Source organism: Salminus brasiliensis, chromosome 3 (genome assembly GCF_030463535.1).
Source record: "Salminus brasiliensis chromosome 3, fSalBra1.hap2, whole genome shotgun sequence".
Classification (NCBI taxonomy): Eukaryota; Metazoa; Chordata; class Actinopteri; order Characiformes; family Bryconidae; genus Salminus; species Salminus brasiliensis.
The window spans coordinates 40,895,927-40,915,203 of record NC_132880.1 but is presented as its reverse complement, the minus strand read 5'-3'; the positions used below and the strand labels follow the sequence as shown (position 1 = coordinate 40,915,203).

At 41.5% G+C, this 19,277-nt stretch overlaps 1 protein-coding gene across 3 annotated transcripts; it reads right to left on the bottom strand.

Annotated features, from left to right (window-relative positions):
• Positions 1-681: 681 nt before the first annotated feature.
• arpp21 (cAMP-regulated phosphoprotein, 21) lies at positions 682-17,565 on the bottom strand. 3 transcript variants are annotated; one of them, XM_072674859.1, is made up of 20 exons: positions 17,433-17,565; positions 12,353-12,622; positions 12,189-12,254; positions 10,207-10,275; positions 8,903-9,020; positions 8,712-8,790; positions 8,565-8,624; positions 8,343-8,480; positions 8,152-8,251; positions 7,342-7,440; positions 7,207-7,244; positions 6,806-6,865; positions 6,424-6,596; positions 5,367-5,492; positions 5,127-5,278; positions 3,720-3,791; positions 2,781-3,005; positions 2,586-2,664; positions 1,376-1,494; positions 682-1,269 (listed from the first exon to the last, which is right to left on the bottom strand). In XM_072674859.1, exons 2-20 carry the CDS (start codon positions 12,482-12,484, stop codon positions 1,060-1,062), a joined length of 2,115 nt encoding a protein of 704 aa, XP_072530960.1. In that variant the 5' UTR covers positions 12,485-12,622; positions 17,433-17,565; the 3' UTR covers positions 682-1,059. The 3 variants fall into 3 exon arrangements, with proteins under 3 accessions (XP_072530960.1, XP_072530962.1, XP_072530961.1); XM_072674861.1 differs by having other exon boundaries at positions 7,369-7,440; XM_072674860.1 differs by having other exon boundaries at positions 12,189-12,230.
• Between the last annotated feature and the right edge of the window lie 1,712 nt (positions 17,566-19,277).

The window sequence follows — 19,277 nt, the reverse complement described above, 5'->3', positions numbered from 1 at the left end:
TAAGTTGTGATGTGAAGCCTCAATGGATCACATCAATGAGCCAAGGTTCACTGGTTGTCATTCCTTTGGTTCAATTCCGGTAGGTACTGGCCACAGCATACTGGGAACATCCCACAAGACAACACGTTTTTTGGAGGTGTTCTGACTCCGTCATCTAGCCATCACAATCTGGCCTGTGTCAGTGTTGCTCGGATCCTTACTCTTGTCCATTTTTCCTGCTTCTGACTTCTAACTGACAAATCAAGGTTATTAAAAAGGAGGTTTTCTGCGTTTGTAGGAGCAACTGTCTCCACTGTCCAGGAAAGGCTTTCTACTAGATTATGGAGCATTGCTGTGAGGATTTGATTGCACTCGAAAAGCATGTTAATGAACCACTCCACCTTATCCCCAATTCATCTCAAAAGCATTCGATGGAGTTAATAGGTTCATAGGCTATGCTTTTTGCACACCTTTGTCAGCAATGAGTGCACCTTAAGTAATTGAATGCATGAATCAGAAAGGGTGTCCACAAACATTTGGACACAGTGTAGTTTCTGATTCTATACTGAGTGCAAATGTACATGTCATGCATCATCTCCAACTTTTTGGCGTGATCAGTTATATCTGTAATTAGACATGTGTGTTGACAAACTCAGACACATGTATTCCATATGGAAGTCATAATCACATCTGTACAGGATATTTAATTATTATTTTATTATATTGCTTTAAAACATATTTCTGTGATATCAAATACATCCTAAGGAGGTCCACAGCAATTCTGACACAACATTATATATTATACATCAGTGCATGTAAAAAAGTCAAGAATAAACATGTAATTAAAATAGCACACATGTACGAACGGCTGGATGTGTCTGGACAGTCCTGTGGTGTGAAATCAGGCAGGTAGGTTGTGCTACTTATGAGAGTTAGCCAGTAAACAGTGAGGCTTTCTGGCTTACATTTATACATGTGTGTGTATATCTGTGCATATAAATGGACATTCCAGTAATATTATATCAGTGCTAAAGTCAGTGTGGTACACTGTGTGTATGTGTGTGTGTGTGTGTGTGTGCATTAGTACCAGCACTGGTTCTGGTTTCTATTGCATGCATTTCTGCAGCTGCTTGACTGGCAGGTGACACCCAGGGAGCTGACTGGTGGAGGTGGGGAAGGAGGCAAAGTGCTGCAATATACTGACACTCCAGCTGGGGGCACTGCACTCTGAGGCTGCCCAGCCTGCCTGGACACCAGCACTGTGGAGTATGACTGGAGCTGTGGCACCATCTTGAAAACAAAAGAAGAAAAGTTACAGACACTTCATATAATATTTAATTTGACACTGGTGGTTCTGTAGAAGCTCCATTACAATCTGAAGTCCTCAAATTATCACCTGATAAGAGGATGAGGAAGGGTAGGAGCCCATGATGCTTTGTTGTGTTTGGGGTAGCACCTGAGTTCCAACCATGCTTGGGTATGCTTGTTGCTGACTGGTTAGAAGAGCAGGATATCCTAGGAGAAAGCACAAGCAAAGTTTCCAGTCTTAGATGTGTGCAGTTAAAGATACTCACTAAAGCAGTAGTCCCTACCCCAGCCCTGGTGCCCTACTGCCCCCCTCTGGTTAGTGTTTTCCTTGGTGTTGGCCTTATCTCTCTGTGAGTTGTACCATTGGTGAACATAATGTAAATGTGGTACTGACTGGCGACATCTCATATTTAAGATTTAAACATCAGAAAAAAAAGGCCGGTGCACCGGCCCTCTCCCCAACCACATAAAAACAGATGCATACATGCGTCTAATGCAAAAGTTTGGGCACCCTTGGCCAAATGACATCATTTGTTTATTGATAAGTAGTAAACACAGCCTCTGTCGCTAATCAAAGGTAAAACACACTATTTTCAGTAAATTCTAATGCACAGTTACTCTCCAATAATCTAAATCAACAGTGTGGCCTGTGTGTTCCAAATAGCAAAATATTGTTCAGTTCTGGTAGTTGGCATTTTTACCTGTTTTTTTAAAGAAGGCCTCTTTTGAGATATTTTTGGGTTGTCTTGGTGCTTTGGTGCTCGTTTAAGGTCTATCCATACATTTTCTATCAAGTTTAGGTCAAGGGACTGTGAAGGGCCATCAAAGTGTGTCCCTTCAGGTAGTTCATTGTGGATTATGAGGTATGTGTTCAGATCATTATCATGTTTAAAAGCCATCCTCTTTCAGCAAGGTGTTCTTTTCATGCATTTACTTTTTTCCCCATATGTACCTTTGCTGATTGCTGACTGATGTGAGTTTTATTTTGACCTCTGCTTGTCTCAAATGTTGAATTTTGTTAAAAAGGGAATGTTTCTTTCTTATGAATCTTCCATGTTTGAGCTAAATATTTTTCTTGGATTTTTTGGTCTTACAAAGCTCACCTTACCTCCACAGTTCCCCTGAACAGCCATTGTTTAATTGTTTAATTTAGCCCTATAGAAACGTCAAGCTGAAGACGCTGCCTTGTTGGCGTTGATTACATTGTTTTCAGATTTTTAGACAAAATTTGTAATTTTGCCAAAATTGTGCACTAGACTGTATATATTTAGAATTTCATAAAGCAGTTATCTGTGTACCTGTCTGTGGGCTGTAACTGGCTGGTCCGTACTGTTGCAGTGTGTTGGGACACTGGGCTGGGTAACTATACATCGAGGCCTAAGAGAAGCAGGAACACAAAAATTAATAACAAAAATAGTCTTTAACTGTAAGCTGTCAGTCAGTTCAGTGTAAATGGTAAAATGCCTTAAGATGCAATCACTTATGATGAGAACCTGAGTGTTCTGTTGGCTGCAGGTTTGTAGGGGTGGGGCCGTAGGAGGGGCCAAAGCCATTCCTGAGTTTATGTAGCTGTCTACAGGAAGTGGTGGAGCATAAGTGTTCTGGGGCTGTGCATAGCTGTGTGCTCCCTGTAGATAGCAGGCAGATGGATCTGATGGATCACCCGATGACTGGTGGTTCAGTGTCATGTGACTGAACTGGGATGAAAGGTCCTCCCTCTGTGGAAAAACAATCCATTGGTCATTTCATCACTTTCTTTACTCTATTTTGCACTGTTTATCTGAGGTTGTTTTACATTATAAAGATACATCAGTGATCATGTTCATTACGAATACACTGTATGTCAAAACGCTCAAGAATAACTATAGCTAGTTTGAATAGACAAAAATTCAAAGATACCTCTAAGCGTAGATCCTACTAAATACAATTTGGAGATCATACTACTGTATACTAATGAATGCTATTTTTATGGTGGCTAGTTCTGAAACACTGTGTAGTGTGTGGTTTAGGAGACAATCCCAGTAATTAAAGTGAAATAACAGAAACTTTCTACTAGGCAGGTCTGCACGATGACGCAGGGCCGCGTAACATTGGTGCAGTGAGCGGGTGGGGTGGGGGAGTGACCCTGGGACAGTGCACAACAGGCCTATAACACAACCATCTTGTGACAATCAAGTCCTGCATCAAGTCAAGGCATCTAAACGAACAAACCGCTCCAGAGTTTGTGAGCAGGTGGGTCAAACACACCCTAAGTCAATTCAATGGAGCTACAGAGAACGCACTCTCTGCACTCTCTGCTCTACAGCCCCATGCCTCTAGATATGAGTACATGTAAAGTAGGTGGGTGAATTCATTAATTAGAAATGGCGTCCGGATACTTTTGTACATTAAAAAAAAATACTTTCAGCAGAAAAAGGCTTTGGCATACTTACACACTGTTCTGGTGTGTGGAGCTGTGAGGTGTTTAACACCTGCTGTGGTGGGAGATACGTCACAGTGGAGTACTATACAGAAATATAGATATATGTATATATATGAATATTTTGTCAGAACAAAACCTTGTATTTCCAAAAAGCACAGGCGAAGCAAAAACACTTTGTTAACTTGTAATTAAAGATAATGTACATTTTTTCCAGGTCATTTTGGACTGATGGTTCATTCATCATGAAAATGTAACAGTGAAAAATTCTACGATTAATTCCTAATGAAAGGTTGTACAGCAAGTGCTGACACTTATATTTGTAGCAAAGCTTGTGAGTCTACTGTGTTTTCTCCTAATGAGCACCGTCTATTTATATAACTAAAATGTCTCAAGGTTCACCCAGGAGACTCACTTTTTTGTCTTTGCTGCAGAATAAAAATCTCTCTAAACAAATAACCAAAAACATTTGTTTTACAAATTCTGGCTCACAGCAAAGGTTCATCACAGAACAGTGGGTTTAAGCTTAGTGGTTTTGGCAATTCCAACCAGTTTACAGTGAACTGATTTTCCATACAGACTGGCCAACAAAAGCAACCCAGCAGCTAAATGGCCCACATATACCACATTTATTCCAATAGTGTTCAGTTTACCTGCAGAAATGTCAAAGCTAGGGGAAATGTGTATTTGTGTATATTCTTTGGTTAATTTGTGTAAATGTGTATAAAATATTGAAATATAAGTGTCAATGACATTGCAGTGGCTGGGAATGCCAGAGCACAGCATTCAGGACTAACTGATAAACATTTATACACACATGTCTGATTATTTCAGATAATTACTGTGTATTAATGCATCTGAAATTAAATCATGATAGTGTTATACTTTTTGAACAGTAATTTACTGAAACCCAAAAGGAAATACTGTAATCATTTGAGATACTGAATTTCTCAGAGCTATAAACAATATTTATCTTTATTAAATTAATTAAGACAAAAAAAAAAGACTTGAAATGTCACGTTACCTGTAATGAATACAAAACATATCACCTTTAACTTTAAAAATAAAATTATGATTTTTGCCACAACATTCTAGTTTTTAAACGCACTAGTGCAGGGGTGCACAACATTGGCCCTGGAGGGCTGATGACCAGCAAAGTTTGATAGTTGCCCTCATTTGGCTGGTAATTAACTGATGAGCTGAATCAGATGTGTTTGAGGAGGGCAACTACCAAAGTTTGCTGGAGAACCTCCAGGACTGGAGTTGTGCACCCCTGCAGTAGTGTTACAGTTGTATCAGCATCTATATCAGCTGTCTGAAATGTAAACATGGAAACTCTTAAGTTTTTTAATCACATTTTACAAATGTCACCATATCTCTGCTGGACAACTATGAACAGTATTTGAGAAGCTCCCCCTACCTGTGGAACCCCATGACATGTCACTGGCTGCTGCTGGTGGGGAGGGGGCGGGGCCTGTGGCTGCATTGTGTTAAGCTGACCACTCATTGGCTGCTGATTCGCTGGTGGATTGTAAACAGCTGGCGTTCCATCAGGATTCAAATATGGCTGTCCTAAAATATCAGACACACACACTTCCAGTAAACCTGATTAGGGTTTATATGATGTTTCCAGGGTATATTTGTGTGTGTGTCTGCATACCTGTGTGTGGGTTTATCAGAATACTCCCAGGAAGTATGGATGACTCTGGGGGCACCAGGATATAAGCAGGACTGTTACTAGCTGGAGCTCCTGATAGAGGGCAATTGGTAGCCACTGCCTCTGACACTGGGGCAGTACAGAAAATGGGTCAGTGTACTGGGTCAACCATTGATCTATAATACAGCATAGCACTGTGCACCATACCACTTATTTCAACATAAACTTTGATTAAGGTGTAAAATGCCCAGATGTGGTTTTATTTAATAGTTTATTTCTAATTTTACCCCATTTTCTACCCAATTTAGAGGGCCAATTACCCCGTTCATGTGAACCCCTATCACTAGCAATGCACCCAACACCAAAAGGGGGGAAGACTAGCATGTCTCCTCAGACACATGTTTTTAGCATTTTAACAAGAACGCTGTCATTATATGATCCAGACCATCAACTTTTCAGTTTGGTCCAAACCAAAAATATTTGGTATGAAGGGTTCTAAAGGTTCAGAAAACGATGTATATACAAAGTAACAATAGCACCATATTCTTCGGGATTGGCAGCTGCCTGTTACCATGGTGCCATCCTGGGCTAAGGCAGGAACGCTGTTATATACATTTTAGAGGTGTACTGAACATTATTCAACTGCATCAATGAAAACACGTTTTAGTTTTTCCCTTACACCAAATCCACTCACTCATCTGAGACTTTCGGTGATTTTCGGTGCCTGAAGTTTCTGTGTGTGGATTTTTAATATAGCTGTGTGATTTTAGAGATATTTAAATCCCTCATATCCTCATGCACACTGCCACAGTCCTAAGGCCGACTTGAAGCCCCCCAGCCACAACATCCTAATCACAATGGACACCTGTGTGTCCTCAGTGCCCTTGTCCTCTTTAAAAAAAACAAAACAAAATATGGTCACCCTAGTCCAGACAGCTAACAGTGTGCTGCTCAGTTTTTAGCAGTGGAAAGGACTGTCAAAGTGTCCAGAAAAGACAATAGAAACAGTATTGTATTTTTAGACATACTAGCAAGTATCGTGGGTAGTTTTTTCTTATACCTGATTTGCAGAGCTTGGAGCTGCTGTCTGATCGTGACTGTGTGGGTTTGGAGTTCCAAGTGGAGCTGTCGGAGTCCGTGCTGCTCCAGGGGCGAGGGTCATTCCAGTAACACTCCAGTTCAACACTGCTCTGTCTGCTGCCTGACAGCCGTCCAGAGCCATCCTTGGTGCTCCTGTAAAAAAGCCAGTGAATGAGCTAATCACCTCGTCAGATACCTCACTTCACCATCTGAGAGTGCCTAATTCAGTGCACTTTTCATGATAATAATGCAACTCTGGAAAATTACCCCTTGAAATAAACCCAATTATACAAAATCATTGACTGCAAACTGTCTGTAATCAGCTTAAAGAACTTCTTTCCAGTACTGGGGTTTGAACTAACCTGAAAAGCTGTCTCCTCCGTTGAGTCTCACTGTACAAACTACAGCAGTCATCTGGGACTCTACAGACACAGAAACACACAGACAGATACCTTTAAATATTGGGTGCTTTCATCTCTTACATGTATTATTCAGTTATTAATGTTAAGACATATTCCATAACAGCCATAAATAAATATGTAACTATTATAAGACTAAAATGCACTGAAATATGACCCACCTACAAGCCCTTGCAATTTCTAAGTCTAAGTCTGTTTTTCTAAACAGTGTATCAAACACTTCATGGGATAATAGCACACTGTGTAAATGTTCCTTGCTGAATTAGACTGTCATGATGGTAACTGACATGTATAGCACTTCAACCCCAATGGCAGCCACACAGGGGGTACCAAGCAATGTTTACCTGGTCTCAATGTAAACACTTTTAGGAAGACAGGATGACTGAAAAGGAGAGAGGAGACAAGAATACAGACATTTTAAGAAATGTATTTGTATTTGTGTGTGTATGTATGAGATCTAGAGACATCTGTGCACTTACATCCTGAGAGAAGATGCGGTCTCTTACCCTCTGATACTCCTCCTCTCTCTCTTCAATAGACTTACTCTTCATTTGTTCCTTCAGCGGCGGCCCCCTTAGCTACAACAAACACCAAAACACACACAAACATGAACGTTCAGAGCTTACAGAATATGCTTAGTCCTTCTTCTACAGTTAGCATAGAACAGCTGAGAGAGAATGGCATGTCTGTCATTGACATTCCAGGCCCAGAACACTGCTACTGCACTATGTAACTTTGTTGGAGCTGCACAAGACCTTTCACACCAACTTTGTAACTCAGCTAGCTATAAAAGGAAAGTACACTATATATGGTCAAAAGTATTCATTGTATCTTCCATAATCAAGGGTATTAAAAAGAGTTGCTTTTGTTGGAGTAACAGTCTTTACTGTCCAGGGAAGACTTTTTACTAGATTCTGGAGCATTGCTGTGAGGATTTGAAGAGCAGAGAGTCCTATTCTATTGGCAATACTTCTCTACAGGGACTAAACAAACTGTGTGTGTATATTTGCACATCTGTGTCAGCAATAGGTGCAACCCAAAACTTTTTTGCATTCATTTGGAGTGTCCACAAACATTTGGACAAAAAGTGTATTTATGATTTCTTAATGTAGTCAGTATCTAATGTAATGTCTAGATGCTGTTGTTGAATGCATCTGTTTGTTTACAGGAACCTATCAAGTGCATTCAACAATAAAGGCAGCATCGGCTCCATTTACACATTGATAGATACTCCAGAACCAGGGTTAGGAAGTAGCGTAGATTATGTGAGTTTGTGTGAGTGTGTGTACCTGGATGTCCTCTTTTTCCTGGCTGCTGTCTCTCTTTAGTATAGACCTTTTCTCCTCAGTCTTTTCCTCCTGCACATGCTCAGCAAACCGCTGCTCTGGTCTACACACAAACCCAAATCATTACACACACACACACACACACACACACACATATACACTATATTAACAAGCACACTATTGTAGACACGTACATCCTGGAGTTGCTGGTTTTGTTGATGATAATAGCTTTTCCACTGTGATCCACGTTGTGTTCCAGCCCAAAATAAGCCGCAACTCTGTGAACCAGCATCCTGTGATAGGACGACATCTGAGGGAACTTCTTATAGGAGCTGGAAAAATGAAGATGGCGATTCAGTTTTTAAAGTTTGACTATATTTTACCCACTAAATAGACATGCACACACACAGTCTTACCAGTTATCTGTCATAAAATCAGTCATGTCTTGCTCCAGTTTCAGCAGCATCAGTCTGTCTCTGCAGAGCAGAGTAAACCAATTTAGCAACACAAACGGAAAGGTGAGAAACCAACAGTGCAGATCCACACACAGGTTCATGTACTACCTGGGGCTGCTCTTCAGAGTAGTGATCAGAAACTCCTCCAGATCAATGCCTGTGGAGTCGGTGTACTCCAGACTTGATTCTGAAACACAATCAAACAGATAGTTAGTTAAGTGCATTCAATTTTAGACACAATTAAAAACACTCAAATTCTCTGTCTCTCCTGCACATATTTACAAAAACACAGTACTGACCTTTGGATAAGTTTGGTTTTTTCCTTGTGCTGCCCTCCTTGCGTCTCCCTTGTTCTTCCTCATCACATTCAGTGCTGCCAGCTTTGTCAGCTGTTGCGGTCTCCTCTACCTCAGACTCCTACAGGACACATTGATGTTATCATTCCAGCCATTCAGTTAAAGCCAATTCACACAAGTTACCTTTTACCTCTCATGCAGTCGATCGGCTTGTCTGGTGTCTGCTCTCCCAAGTTTCATTATTTAGACTACAAAAATTTACTGCCTTGCTAAAACAGAATCTTTTTCGGAATATTTAGCCCTACATTGTCAGAAATCATGTAATTAATTCTCTTGATTACAAAATAACACAGTTTTAGGCAACCATGTGATGCAGTTTGCACAGTTCTGCTGACTGGTGGGAAACATGCTTGCAGCGCTTTTTAGCTACACTATACGTACAAATGTTTGTGAACACCCCTTCTAATGAACGCCTTCAGCTACAGCCACACTGACCACGCCCATGCCACAGGAGCTTGAGATCCCTAAGGGGGTTAGTGGGCGAGAAGACCTGACAAGCTTATCCAGGTCTTCTATTAATTGATATCCAAGCCCACATGCACTCATGCTAGCGATGATCAGCATGGTTTGTGTTCAGCCTGTTCCCTGTGGCTGCCTCTAGTCTCTACAGAGTATCTACAGGTTTAGATACAGTACATGTCCAAATGTTTGTGGACACCCTGTCTAATGAATGCATTCAGCTACTTTAAATTGCACCCATTGCTGACACAGATGTGCAAATGTACACACACAGCTTCTCTAGTCCTTGTAGAGAAGTATTGCCAATATAATAGGACTCTTTGGAGCAGATAAACATAAACCTGTTGGCACTGTGTAATGAAAGGAACCCCCCACCCCCCAGCACTAAGCTGTGGAGCAGTGCAACTGTGTTCTCTGGAATGATGGTTAGTGCTTCATCCAATACTGTTAGGATGAGTTGGGGAGTTGGAGGTGAGGTGGGGTGGTGATCACCCAACATCTTGACCTCCCTAACACTCTGATTGCTAAATGCAACAGCAATACCCCAAAATCTAGTTGAAAGTCTTCACTGGACTGTTACTCCAACATGCAGCATGCAGGACAAACTATTTTTTCTAATACCACTGCTTTTAAAATAAACAATGAATGAGCAGGTGTCCCAATTCTTTTGTCCATATAGTGTTCATTACCTACAGGAACAAACTTCATACAGTAAACCGGCCTTGGCAGATTGACTGTAGTTGGTTGTTACACCAACGAGAAAGACAGAGCTTTGCATTCATTGTTACCTTGCTGCTGGATTCAGTGGGTAAAGACTCGTCACACACAGCTATGCTCCTAGTGAGTTTCCCTTTGGACTGAAAAACAAGAATACCATTACTAATCAGCACACCGACCACGTTACATATGTACATACATGAGTCTAGACAGAAAAAGCCCTCAAATCACAACATAACTGCTTTATATTTTAAGAAAATGAACAGTATATTTTTAATATCGATGTAGTGGCTGTTAACCTTACTAACTTTCAATTTCAGTGTTTTTCACACCCAGTCTTAGAGAACCAAACCTAAACACAGTACACTTTAGTATTTACTGTGTTGGGCATATTGAATTAATCTGATTATCTCATTATCACACTTTTAATCTGTATTAATCTTAATCTGTATGTAATCAGGGGAAAACAGCACTGCAGCACTGTGCCATCACTAAAGTCTTTGTCCTCTAAAGATCACCCTGTAGAGTTATGAAATCATGCCACAGTTCTTCATGCTTTAAGTATATGGATGACAAAAACATAATATGACAAAAATATATAATTTTTCATTTATTTCCGCATTTCAGCATATTTACATTTATTTATGTATACACTTATTTCTTTTATTTTTTTTATTTATACATTTATAATTTCTGTATTTTATTGAAACATGTGACACGACGGAAAAGGCAGGGCACATACTCATATAGTAAGTCTACCATAGCCACCTAGCTACAGTTCCCATTCCACCATAAAAGTTACAGCAGTTACATTCTGGTCTCTGTGCAGCTTTCATGTAACTGAAAGCCATGTGTTCTCCCAACCTTGGCACCGACACTGAACAAAAACTTGCGTCTGAAAGCTGCCAATCAGCACCAAAACTGAGCTTGTTTAAAAATCTGACCAATCAACAGTCATGGATAATCTCTGGTGTGCATGTGTACATGGGTGAACTGGAGGTTAAATTAATCTAAAATGAATTCTAAAACAAAATGGACAAAGGCCTTAAAGTACTGAGGGCCCTCCAAGTAAACCTAAAGTGCTCATGGTGAAGGCTTGGGAGTTGCCCAGCTATCTGAGCATTAGTCTGATCATCAGGAGATCACCAATTATATCATCACTGATGCCACAGAGGGCATAATTGGACTAAAATGGACGTCTGAACACAATATATATCCCTTCCTCTTTATCTACTCGATCATTTAGCACAATGCTAAACACCCAAACAGACGCAAGGGTGTGTGGGTGTCTGGTAACTGATGTAACAGAACTGACAGTTAATGCTCTCCTCCAAGCTCGTTTAGGCATCCAATGACATTACATCAGCGGCAGTTAAAAAGAGTGTCTCGCCTCATGTAACTCAGACGAAGCACATGCTAGCTTTTATCCTCCCAGAGCTGATGGAATTGTGTGATAAGGGGAGTCCTAGGTAGTGGGTGTGAATTGGAAATGAGTAAAACCCTTGACCAATAGCTTGCTAATGTTAGTGACACACACCTCATTAGCCTGGATTTAAGGGAAAAAAGTAATAAACTGAGAAATGAAGACAAACAGAAATAAATAGAATACTACTCCATTAAATTCAGCATTTCTGCTTACATTAATATACTTAATATAATTGTTAAGTATATTAATCTGCTCACATTAATATACTTAATATAATTGTTAAAGCATTTCTAACCAACATTTATTTATTTATTTATTTATTTTAATTATGTACCCTGAATTTATTAATTTATTTTATGATTGTGTCCACCATAATTATTCTTTTATTTATTTTCATTATTTATTCATTTATTTGTCTTTTTTTGTTTTTGCTTTAATGACACTCAATTATTATTCCTCCATATTTTGTCCTCCATATTAATGTCCATAACTGGTAAATACATACAGACACAGACTAAAACCGATATGCAATATTTACATTCACCCTCTCAGTTCTGCCTGACATGACTCAACATTTAACAGTTTTCACTGGTACATTCTCTGTGCAGGCAGTGGAGCTCTTCCTACCTTCTGTGTCTTTTTAGCTTGTCCTTGGTCAGCTCCTGTGTCCTGTGGTTCAGCAGAAGAGAATATCTAATCAGAATTGGGAAAAGGAGGAGAAAAGACTCAGAAAAGGTAGGAGACAAGGACAGACAACACTGGAAACAGAGGAGGCCATAACTTCTCCTCACCTGCTGCTCCACCAAGCTGTTGTCATGGCAACCCTCCTCCTTCATTTCCATGACACAGCATGTGGGTGATGTCTCCCTACTTATTATGGACTCCAGGAAAATCGTTTTCTCTTCGCTTTCAACGTCAGACATCTTGAGACTCAGCTGTTGACAGGTCGTGAAAGTCACAGGTCATGAAACTCACACATCCCCCGACTAAGCATGTCTGTGCTTCTTCACACTCTTGCGTCAGCAGACGGATGGACTGATTCCTTCCTTCCTTTGGCAGAACTGTGTAAAACAACATTCAGACCTAAATGAGACAAGCCTCTAATAGTCATTACCTTCATATTCTAAAGTTGGGAGTTGGTGGGCATTACGTTACAGGTTCAAAATGTTCTTTCGAACAGTTTAGCTCAGCCTTCAAACCTGACAATAGCCATGCCATATGACTGAGCTTTAATATAGTCAAGGAAAATATTCAGCATGCATTCATCATTTACATACTTCCAGGATAGATTTCCATAATGGGCTGGCCAAAGTAGCTTCCGACACTCTACATTTACATTTACGACATTTAGCTGACGCTCTTGTCCAGAGCGACTTACACGGTTACTCGTGTTATAGAGGTCGACTACTGTAGTGTTAGGAGTTATGCCCAAAGGCCTTGAGTGGTCCAGTGGAATAAGGTGCTGTCACTGTGACCAGAGACTGCTAGCCATCACATGTATTACTACTTATAATGTCTAAAATTAGAATAAGGTGCTCCACATCAGCTGCAGATGATCAGAACATGGTTAGAGAGGATTTTGGAGGAGTCAGTCTTACTTAAACCTCAGACATTTAGTTTGGCTTGCTCTTGTTTGTTGAAGTGAGTGGATCACCATGGCCAGATTCAAAGTATCTGAGGCCTTAGGAGAGAAGGTTGTCTGGGAAGGGGTTTAAAAAGAAAATCAGCCATTCCACTGTCTCCTAAATCATTTACAAGTGAGATGCCAGTTCAAGAGCATACTCATTTTCTTTGATTCGTTATATTTCCTCCATCTCTCGCTATTGTTCAAATGAAGATCAAATGTCTATATTTTCAAATAAAACGGTTTTCACAGGTTAGGCCCAACCCTAACCAGGAATGTTCAACCATCTTCTTATCTAAACCTATCTAGAAACACTGGGCACAAGGCACCATTTACTTACACCTAGCAGAGCAAGGATCAAGGACCTCTGAAGCTGTGGGGTACACACACTACCTGCTGTACCACCATACAACCCAGGACTGCATATAACAAAACATATATACGTCCAAATGTCCAAATGTTTGTAGACACCCCTAGAATAAATGTATTCTGCTATTTTAAGTTGCACCCATTGCTGACACAGTGCAAATGCTAACACACACACATCTTGTCTAGTCCCTGTAGAGAAGTACTGCAAATAGAATAGGACTCTCTGGAGCAGATAAACATGAACCTTTTGGCACCATGCCTGATGCCAGACATGGGCTAGAGAGGTATATAGCCACCCCAGCATTCTGGAATGACGATAATCCATCCAATACTTTCAGGATAAGCTGGGCAGCTGGGGATGAGGTTGGGTGGTGATCATTCAACATCCTGACATCACTAGCGCTCTTGTTGCTGAATGCAAAACAAATCCTTACAGTAATGCAGTGCAGTAGAAAGCCTTAGCTGGACAGTAGAGACAGGTAAGCAGGATTAACTCTTTTAATACCCTTGATTTCAGAAGAAACAACGAATGAGCAGGTGTCCCAATACTTTTGGCCATATAATGTAACTACACATACATGAACACAAACTACTGACTGTTTACCTCTTAAATATGGTCACCTTTCTTAGTACTACATCACTTCAAAACCAGACAGTATGTCTATGTGTAAGCAAGTAGCAGTACTTGGTTTGGGAGCATGCAGTGTGTGTGTGTGTGTGTGTGTGTGTCAGATAGCAGAGCTGTATGCTTATGCCAGCTAGACCCTCATGAGTGAATGTGCCCTGCTTTAACCTCCACAGTTACCTCAGTGGTCACATAACTTTCATATTGCTCAGCCCTCACAACTCTACTCCTAAGGTAGCCTCTCTCTCTCTCTCTCTCTCTCTCTCTTTCTCTTACTCTGTCTCTCTGGCACTTTCCTCTTGACATCATCTGTAGGATCTTATCTAGGGAAGTAAACGGGTGGTTGAGAAGGCCTCACTGTTCTGCATCTGCACATCAGAGGCATTATTTAAGATATGATTACGCATCAGCTCTGTGATCTGAGAGAGAGAGAGAGAGAGAGAGAGAGAGAGAGAGAGAGAGAGGGACAAACTAGCAGGCAATGATGGCAAGTTGACGTCAGAAAGACATTAGACTCTAATGTCGGACAAATGTTACATTTTATTTCAGAAAATGAATGACATCAAGCTCTGACAGTAGATAGATGTTGAATTCTGGTTACTTGGCATTGGGTTTCGTTCCCTCGGTCACGATCTCTAACAGCTAAAAGTCGATATTGTACATAAACATGAAACTGGTGTGAAACGTCTGGAAGACGTTGGATTTTGGTTACCTGACATCACAATTTCAACTGACAAATTATCAACGTCTAACAACGTTAGGATGTCATATAAGGTGGACATTAAGGTAATAACATTAATAATATATTTTAGTTGAAAATTAAAATCAGGTTCACGTCAAAAACACACTGGGTTGACAACAAACTCCAACATTACAGGCCACCTGACTCTACAATTTGGAACCAACAAAATATCAACGTCTAATGATGTTAAAATGTTATGTCGAGTGGACGTTAAGGTTATGACTTTGACCAGATGCTGGGTTTGGTCACCAAACCTCACTCAACGAACTGCAGATATTCTACATAAATATGAATTGACATGTGAAGTGTGGAAGACGTTGGATTCTGGTTACTTGAGACCACAATTTGACACCAACAAAATATCAACATCTAACTATGTTAGAAAGTCTCATCATGTGGTAAGGTTTTAACGTTGGCCAGATGTTGGGTTTCAGATGCTATTCCTTACAACTAAAAGTCTATATTCTACGTAAACATGACGTTTGTTAGACATTTGGAATATGTTAGATTTCAGTTACCTGACACCACAATTTGAAACCGGCCCAATATTAACGTCTAACAACATTAGGATCACATGTCAAGTGGATGTTAAGGTTATAACATTGACCAGAAATTTTAGTTGAAAATGCTTGACTGAACACACTTGAGTTGACATCAAACTCCAGTGTTAGATTGTTGGACATTGAACCTACAAATAGCAACGTCTAAAGATATTACAAAGTCACATTGAATTGATGTTAAGGTATGATGTTGACCAGGTGTTGGGTTGGTCACCATAACTCATAACTAAATGTTGATATTCTATGTAAATTAAAACACTGGAGTGTGAAGTGTGGAAGACGCTGGATTCTGGATACTTGACACTACAATTTGAAACCAATAAAATATCAACGTTTAACAATGTTGAAATATCACGTTGAGTGGACGTTGTGTTTTGGTCACCATACCTCATAGATAAATAACATTCTATATAAAGATGATGTTAATGTCAGACGTTTAGAATTAGACCTTGGATTCTTGGATTACCTGAAACCAACAATACATCAACATTAGAAAGTCACGTTGAGTGGACGTTAGAATTATGACTGACCAGACGTCACCATACCACATGAAGCGACTGTTATCGTGACATGTTTGGAAAACGTTGGATTTGGTTAGTTAAGCATCACAACATAAAACAAACCAACAAAACATCAACATTAGCTGTGGTCAGTGGTCTACATCTAACTGACGTTTGCATTAGACGTTGTCCTGACACTGACGGTGGGGTCTCGTTCGTGCAGGGCTGACCGGTTGCCGGTAAGCGTCTCCGTCTCGCCGGCAAGCGTGCATTCTCGGCCGGCGCGCGCTATATTTGGCGTGTCTCGAGCCTCCTGCTTGAGGACTTCACTCTGCTGTCAAGCTCGCGAGCAGCGCAGTGACGCACGCAGAGCGCGAGCAGCTGCAGTTTCTAAAAAGAAACGCAGAGCTCAATGCCTCCTCTACTCCACTTTTAACCCCCCCCCCCCGGAGACCCCCACCCTGAACCACGTCACCCTGTCAAAAAAGCACAAATAGCCAGTAACAAATGATTAATTATCCCGCGTGCTCAGATATGTTTTTTTTTAATTCTGGATAATAACACATACACCGATCAGCCATAACATTATAACCACCTGCCTATTATTCTATAGGTGTCCCTCGTCCCTCGACCTTATCAGCCGATGCTCGCAGTCCTGTAAGTTGTGAGGTGGAGCCTCCCTGCGCATCAATGAGCGCCCAGGAGCCTTGGACCACTTTTGGTAGGTACTAACCACTGCATACCGAGAACACCTCGCATGATCTGCCGTTTTGGAAATTATCTGTCTGACATTCTGACATTTGCCCCCCTGTCACAGTGGCTCAGACCCTTACTCTTAACCATGCTTCCTGCTTCCAACACAACAACGTCCAGAACGGACCGTTCACTTGCTGCCTAGCATGTATACTATACCCCACGCCTTGACAGCTGCCATTGCAACAAGACAATCAATGCCTTTCACTTCACCATCAATGGTTTTAATATTATGGCTGATCTGTAAACGACTCGGCATCACTCGGGTATTGTTTTCCACCCGAATTCAGACCAGCCCCGCCCTTCTGAGCTTGGATTTGAGGCGAGTCTTTCACTTTCTGAGCTACGATTGGCTGGCAAGTCGCTCACTCAAGGCGAGTGTGAGTTCGTGGCCAATCACAGCGCAGGAGGGCGGGGCTTGTCTGAATACGGGTGGGGAATAAAGTAGAGTGGCGCGACTTGACGTAGCTGTCCTCTCCTCAGCTCCACTACATTCACCGAGAGTTCACTTTAACACACTTTAACAACCGCCGCACGAAAACGGGACAGAAAATTAGCCCATGGCGCTTAAATTAGCGTACTTTCGCACTCGTCACGGTTTAACGGCCAGTCCTGCTGTTTAGCAAGCCTGCGGTCAGTCCGAAAAAGCAAAGTTTGATCAACTAAAATTTGCCCCAGACCTCTAGACTTTGCCTTACCTTAAAGTGAGGCGACGGTGGGTCGAATCTGTGTGGAAAGGCGCTGACCCCAGTTAAAAGTGAGAGGAGGTGAGTGGAGGACAGTTCGCTCCCGAGCTGCCGCTGCTGTTTCTGACAGGCTTTGGCCCTCCTCGCGCTTTCAACACGAGCTAATAAATGCACACATGCACGCGCGCGCTCTAACTTAAACCCAGTGCTGCTGGAGCACACACGCACGCACTGCGCGCGCGCATACACACACACACACACACACACACACACACACACACACGCACAAGCATGCACTCTCACAAACACCTGTCAGGCTAAAGGAAACGAAGAAAGAAACATACGAGAAATGATACGTCAAACATGCCCGGCCGCGCGCATTAGCTTTTCAGAGGTGGATGAGAGAGTGATAATATCAGAGAGGGCATTTTCATAGAAGACCTTAGCACGTGATTATTACATAAAAAAAGGTGCTATGCAAATGTACACGCACACACACACACACACACACACACAATACGAACTTGTCAAGAGCACAAGGAAAGCCACAAAACCAAAAGAACACCTGTTAGATGAAGAATTGCATGTCTGTCTCTCTCTCTCTCAATGCACCCCCCCTACCTACGTCACAGCACACTGTGAAGTGGTGCCCCCAAAACAAAGAACGGAAGGCCTGTAAATGTTCTCTCTGAAGGGAAGATGTGGTCATCACACATTCAGCGTATCAAAGGTGAACTGATGATTTGATGGCTCAGGAGAAGGAGCACTGGTGCTGTTTAAACTAGTGTATCTGCAGGCCACCTGCAACCATGTGGTTTAACACGATGTCTGGTAGCAATGCACTTGTGGTTTCTTTCCCCCACAGGCTTTTTTTCACCTCTTTCCTCTCCTGTTATGTTGCCTAAATGGTGTGTACGGTCACAGGACTGACCTCTTTGGAACCACCTGGATGCTACCTGATTGTTATCTAACTCCCAGTTACACACAAACATAATCGAACAAAGCTAATAACACACAGTCGTATGGCCCGTGTCTTTTATTGAGAACATTCAGTAAACATCCATAGTGCAGGCTAGAAAAAGTAAGTGAACCTCTGTGCTAATGACTTTCCCAACAGCTAACTGACACAAGGTGTTTCAGTTAGGGGAATGAGATGCGAGGTCTGGTTACTGACAAATCTGTTTTTCTTAAGAAAGTCTGGTGAGTGCAAACAGGCTGCAAAAGCATTTCGAATACCTGGTTCCACTGTTAGAAAACTGGAACTGGGAAAATTTAGGGCTGTTGTGACTTTCCCTAGAATTGAGAACTGGACACCGTATTAAGAACCACTCCACTAATACATTACACAATCCTGAAAGAGGTGAGACACCCTACGAACCCTACAGAAGGTTTATCAACTTTTGGTCATGTGTACACTGTCAAAAACAAGGAATGTGTTAATGGAAGGGCATCTTAAAGAAAGAGACCGCTGTCTTTGCAGCATGTCTCAAGTTCGTCTAAGACCACCTGGATCGTCCACAGTGCTTCAGGGAAATGCTCTAGGGACAGATGAGACAGAAGTGGAACCTTTTAGCACAATTGCACAATGCTATGTTGGGAGGAATAGGAACATTGCATACCAATGCCGAAAACCTTATCCCAACTATAAAGCATGGTGCAGGGAGCATCAGCATGGTTTGGGGCCACTTTGCTACCTTAAGACCCGGATGTCTTTTTAACATTCAGTGAACAATGCTTTCTTTTTTTTAAGGCGGTATCAAAACAATTTACTGGACGGGCAGGAGTCTATGACCTCAAGATTAACAGACATTGGGTGATGCAACAAGACAGTGACCCCAAGCAGCCAAGTAACTCAAT

Coding starts and splice junctions, on each gene's coding strand:
- arpp21 (XM_072674859.1), bottom strand. CDS start 12,484: ATGTCTGACGTTGAAAGCGAAGAGAAAACGATTTTCCTGGAGTCCATA. Junction 5,493..6,423: donor CTCCAAGCTCTGCAAATCAG/GTATAAGAAAAA, acceptor GTACTGCCCCAG/TGTCAGAGGCAGTGGCTACC. Junction 5,279..5,366: donor TCTGATAAACCCACACACAG/GTATGCAGACAC, acceptor CTGATATTTTAG/GACAGCCATATTTGAATCCT.